General features: G+C 46.1%; 1 protein-coding gene across 2 annotated transcripts; it reads left to right on the forward strand.

Annotated features, from left to right (window-relative positions):
* The first annotated feature begins 201 nt into the window (after positions 1-201).
* Positions 202-3204, forward strand: LOC138397947 (tubulin beta chain-like). 2 transcript variants are annotated; one of them, XM_069492111.1, is made up of 2 exons: positions 202-231; positions 1728-3204. In XM_069492111.1, exons 1-2 carry the CDS (start codon positions 202-204, stop codon positions 3003-3005), a joined length of 1308 nt encoding a protein of 435 aa, XP_069348212.1. In that variant the 3' UTR covers positions 3006-3204. The 2 variants fall into 2 exon arrangements, with proteins under 2 accessions (XP_069348212.1, XP_069348213.1); XM_069492112.1 differs by lacking the exon at positions 202-231 and adding an exon at positions 1520-1704 and having other exon boundaries at positions 1837-3204.
* The last annotated feature ends 2150 nt before the right edge of the window (positions 3205-5354 follow it).

Here is a 5354-nt window from a genome sequence, read left to right on the forward strand (position 1 = left end):
TACCGAACTGCTTCCTCATGTGGCCTGTGTGGTGGCCAGGGGTCTGCAGGCTGCCCTGGACCCAGGCCCAGGAAGTGACTCAGACGTGGCAAAGAAACCACATTGCTGAAGAACATCTCAGGGCTGGATTTGGGAATGGCACATATTGGATGATGATATAAATTCTGGTCTTGTGCACATATTGTTTTGCAAAATCCAGGCATGAGATCATTTGGCCTGTTTTCTCTGAGGGTTTCTCACAGACAAACACAGTTATCTGAATTGAGTTAGACCAGGGGAAAAGCATTTTAGGAATTATCTGATTGTGCATGTGGACGTTTAAGCATTTCTCAGTCAGGACAAAAACCAAGGGTTTTGTGTTTGTCTTCTAGAGGTAGAGCTAACAGATCTCTAATCATATCATCTTTTTTTCCTACTGCTTCATGGAGAAGCACTTAAAATGATTCCTTCAAATCACAGACAAGAAGCTAGAGGAGCTGTTGCTCTTCTTTCAGGCAGCATGTATTTGACTAGATGGGTAGTCGGTTTGTTGGTTTGGTTTCTTGTTTTAGACTCTTCAGAAGAATAAAAGCCTCTACGATTACTCACAGTTTTAAGAAGGATTTTCTACCACAAGTGGGAGGTTGTGAATAACATTCGCTTTAGAGCAGCTGTCCTGCCTCTTTCCAGAAGAGACTGGTTTGACTGATCGCACAACACCTTTGCAGTGTTTCTGACCACTTGCGTTGGAATCACCCCGGGAAATCAGTTAAACCGCATACATCCGGACTCCACTCCAGAGAGCCTCACAGAGGGCTCCTGGGCCCAGGAACCTGCAGGTGTTGCGACGCCCACGTACTTGCGTCCACAGCCCTGCTGACTGCCAAAGAAAGTGGTCATTTTCTCATTCTGCCACATCCTTTGCTTGATTCTGCTCAGAATTTTTTTCTTAATATAATGGCTTTCTAGATTTAAAATATTACCATCCAACAGAAAGAAAGGTAGGGGACATTTTGGCCTTTAACAGTGTGAACTACTGAAGGGCAAGAAAGAACCTGAAGTCTAATTGTCGCTTCTTGAGTGGAAAGAGAGGGAGGAGCCGGTGTCCTAAAGGCTGGAGAGGGAAGGAGGGTCGGCAAGGGAGGCTGTGCAAGAAGCCAGGTAGGGCAGGTTTTATCTTTTCTTTCAGCTGCAAAATGTTCAGAGTCAACTTCTGCAATCCGGAGGCTTGCGGATGAGGACAGATTCAGACAGACTGAGACACTGATTATTCTCAATTAAAGAAAATATTAACAAATTTTATGAAATCCTGAGAGTACGAAGGGGGAAAGAACATGCACCCCCATATCCACAATACTAGAAATGGGTGGATACCCACTGAAATGTGAGAGACAGCTTAGGTATATAGAAAAGCAATTACTGAATAACACAACTGGTCATAAACTTAGGGTACTTATTATCCCACAAGATATTCCAGGTTGTAACTACAGATAAATTCAAGAAATATTAAGAAATTTAGAAAGAGCCTTCCTGCCGCCGCGTTCGGACCTCGCTGCTCCAGCCTCCGGGGCACGTCCCATCCTATCAGCCTGCGATCAGCAGAGGAAAGAAAAAAACCACATCTATTTTTTTTTGCCCCGTACATACTTTGAGGCCAGCAAAAAAAAAAAAAATTAAAATAAATTTTAACCATGAGGGAAATCGTGCACATCCAGGCCGGTCAGTGTGGCAACTAGATCGGTGCCAAGTTCTGGGAGGTGATCAGTGATGAACATGGCATCGACCCCACCGGTACCTACCACGGGGACAGCGACCTGCAGCTGGACCGGATCTCCGTGTACTACAATGAAGCCACAGGTGGCAAATACGTTCCTCGTGCTATCCTGGTGGATCTAGAACCTGGGAGCATGGACTCTGTTCGCTCGGGTCCTTTTGGCCAGATCTTCAGACCAGACAACTTTGTTTTTGGTCAGTCAGGGGCAGGCAACAACTGGGCCAAGGGCCACTATACAGAAGGGGCCGAACTGGTGGATTCGGTCCTGGACGTGGTGCGGAAGGAGGCGGAGAGCTGTGACTGCCTGCAGGGTTTCCAGCTGACCCACTCGCTGGGCGGGGGCACAGGCTCTGGAATGGGCACCCTCCTTATCAGCAAGATCCGAGAAGAGTATCCTGACCGCATCATGAATACCTTCAGTGTGGTGCCCTCACCCAAAGTGTCCGACACCGTGGTTGAGCCCTACAACGCCACCCTCTCCGTCCATCAGTTGGTAGAGAACACTGATGAGACCTACTGCATTGACAACGAGGCCCTTTACGACATCTGCTTCCGCACCCTCAAGCTGACCACGCCGACTTATGGGGACCTGAACCATCTTGTCTCAGCTACCATGAGTGGTGTCACCACCTGCCTCCGCTTCCCTGGCCAGCTCAATGCTGACCTCCGCAAGCTGGCAGTCAACATGGTGCCCTTCCCACGTCTCCACTTCTTCATGCCTGGCTTTGCCCCTCTCACCAGCCGTGGAAGCCAGCAGTATCGGGCTCTCACTGTGCCCGAACTCACTCAGCAGGTCTTCAATGCCAAGAACATGATGGCTGCCTGTGACCCCCGCCATGGCCGGTACCTCACTGTGGCTGCTGTCTTCCGTGGACGGATGTCCATGAAGGAGGTAGATGAGCAGATGCTCAACGTGCAGAACAAGAATAGCAGCTACTTCGTGGAGTGGATCCCCAACAATGTCAAGACGGCTGTCTGTGACATTCCACCTCGCGGCCTCAAGATGGCGGTCACCTTCATCGGCAACAGCACAGCCATCCAGGAGCTGTTCAAGCGCATCTCAGAGCAGTTCACGGCCATGTTCCGCCGGAAGGCCTTCCTGCACTGGTACACAGGCGAGGGCATGGACGAGATGGAGTTCACCGAGGCTGAGAGCAACATGAACGACCTCGTCTCTGAGTATCAGCAGTACCAGGACGCCACCGCGGAAGAGGAGGAGGATTTCGGTGAGGAGGCCGAAGAGGAGGCCTAAGGCACAGCCCCCATCACTTCAGGCTTCCAGCCCCCTTAGCCTTCTTCCTCAACTACCCTTTTCCTCTCCCTCAGAATTTGTTTGCTGCCTCTTTTTTTCTTCTTCTTTTAGGGGGGTCTAGAACAGTGCCTGGCACACAGTAGGCGCTCAATAAATACTTGTTTGTTGAATGTCTCCTCTCTCTTTCCACTCTGGGAAACCTAGATTTCTGACCTTTTGGGTAACCCTGTATTTCCTTCTGGTGCCCATTCCTCCCATCTGTCCAGTTAATATTGCCCTCTGTTTTTAAAATAATTCTAAGAAGCTGGGTCTCATCCAGATGCCATTTGGAATCAACTGAGTGCTGAAAACCCAGATGCCAACCATCATCCTAAGCCCAAGTAGTAGCAAAGTGGGGCGGGGGTGGGAGAAGTCACTGTGAGGAAGGAATGGGATTTTCCATTCTACAACAGATTTGGAGAGGGAAATCCAGGCTTTTAAGTCAACTTTAGGTATTTGCATGTTCCATCTCTCAGCTTTAAGGGAGATGTTAGCAGTATTATCTCCATTTTCAATCTCTCTCCAAGCTTTGCCCTTTGGAGGGTTCTGCCCCACTCTGTGGAGTGGAATGCTCCCCTCTCCACCTCACTCATACATTGGGTTCCTTTCCCTTGGAGAAAGGGGATCAGGAGGGGAGAGAGACCAGCCTTGGTCCCTAAGCCTCGAGAAATGCCCTCCCCATCCCTACCTTTTCTTACCCACAAAAAAAGTAGTAACATCCCTGACTTGTGTGGAAAGGTGTACACTGCCACCTAAATGAGTCATTCCCCAGAGAGGGGACAGGACACCCTCTTTTTTGCAAATCTCATCTCTTTGCTGTTGCCTTTTTTTCTCCCTACCCTTGGTTTTGTCATATCCTACACTTCAGATTTCTTTTGTGTTGAACTTGCTGCTTTTTTTCATATTGAAAAGATGACAATGCCCCAAGAGCCAAAAATAAATGGGAATTGAAAAAAAAAAAAAAAGAAATTTAGAGATTATAGACCTATGGCAGGTTATTAAGGAAATTGGTAATATCACTAAGTAATATCACTTGAAGGTGCATGCCCTACTTTTGAGGTTGATTTCCTTGGAAAACAATTGATGTATTACAGCAATTTTCCTTGGGGGTCACAGACCAAAATGTGGTATTTCTAGAATGTTCATCCTCAATTCTTTGGAACATACGTTAGTTGCAGCAGCTGTATAGCAGAACCCATATTTCAATTCTATTTCTCCTGTTTACGAGCTGTGAAATGTTGATAAGTTACTTTACCTTTCTGGGCCTTAGTTTCCTCATCTGTAAAATTAAATCTACATGTGTATATATAAATATATGTGCCATATATTTAAAATTATATATATACGTATATATCTACCATTATAAGGAGAATGCCAAACTGTTCTCCTGTAGCTACTAAATTATTGTGGGAATTCAGCTTGTTGTCATGTGTGAAAAGTGCTGTGTGTGATATTTTTCACATTGGAGGTAGATTAATGCTGGTTTGTGATCTATATGGTAGCTTGGTCTTCTTGGTACGAGTCTCTTACATCTTCTATTTTAATCACATTTATATATGTGTATGTGTATATATATTATATATGTATACATAAAATACTACTTCACAGAATTATGAGAATGAAATATGTTTGTGAAAGTGACTGTCATGAGCTGGGTGGATGCTCCGTGAAAGCCCCTGAATCATGACATTTTAGGCTGAGTTCCGGAAGAAACATGTGTTCTATGTCTGGCCACACATCATAATTTCAGACCACACAGTAAATATCAGAATGTCTATACTAAAAGTACACGGAAAAAGTGATAGATGAATGCACTCATTCATCAGCAAATTAAAAACACAAGTTAATTCATTTATTTTTGAGTTTTACAAGCAATTTACGAGAAATGCTCTGACTTTCTTTAGTTGAAAAGTGACTTATTAAATAAGAAATGCTGGGCTGGGCACGGTGGCTCACGCCTGTAATCCTAGCACTCTGGGAGGCCAAGGCGGGAGGATTGCTCGAGCTCAGGAGTTCAAGACCAGCCTGAGCAAGAGTGAGACCCTGCCTCTACTAAAAATAGAAAAAATTGGCTGGGCATGGTGGCGCTGGCCTGTAGTCCCAGCTACTGGGGAGGCTGAGGCAGGAGGATTGCTTGAGCCCAGAAGTGTGAGGTTGCTGGGCGCTAGGCTGACGCCACAGCACTCTAGCCAGGACAACAGAGTGGGACTCTGTCTCAAAAAAAAAAAAAAAGAAATGCTAAGTATCTCTATATATTTGAGAATCCACATCAACTAGATGAGTCTGAGGGGCACCTGCATCAGAGGTTCT

Source organism: Eulemur rufifrons, chromosome 17 (assembly GCF_041146395.1).
Source record: "Eulemur rufifrons isolate Redbay chromosome 17, OSU_ERuf_1, whole genome shotgun sequence".
NCBI lineage: Eukaryota > Metazoa > Chordata > Mammalia > Primates > Lemuridae > Eulemur > Eulemur rufifrons.

Coding starts and splice junctions, on each gene's coding strand:
- LOC138397947 (XM_069492111.1), top strand. CDS start 202: ATGAGATCATTTGGCCTGTTTTCTCTGAGG. Junction 232..1,727: donor TTGGCCTGTTTTCTCTGAGG/GTTTCTCACAGA, acceptor ATCGGTGCCAAG/TTCTGGGAGGTGATCAGTGA.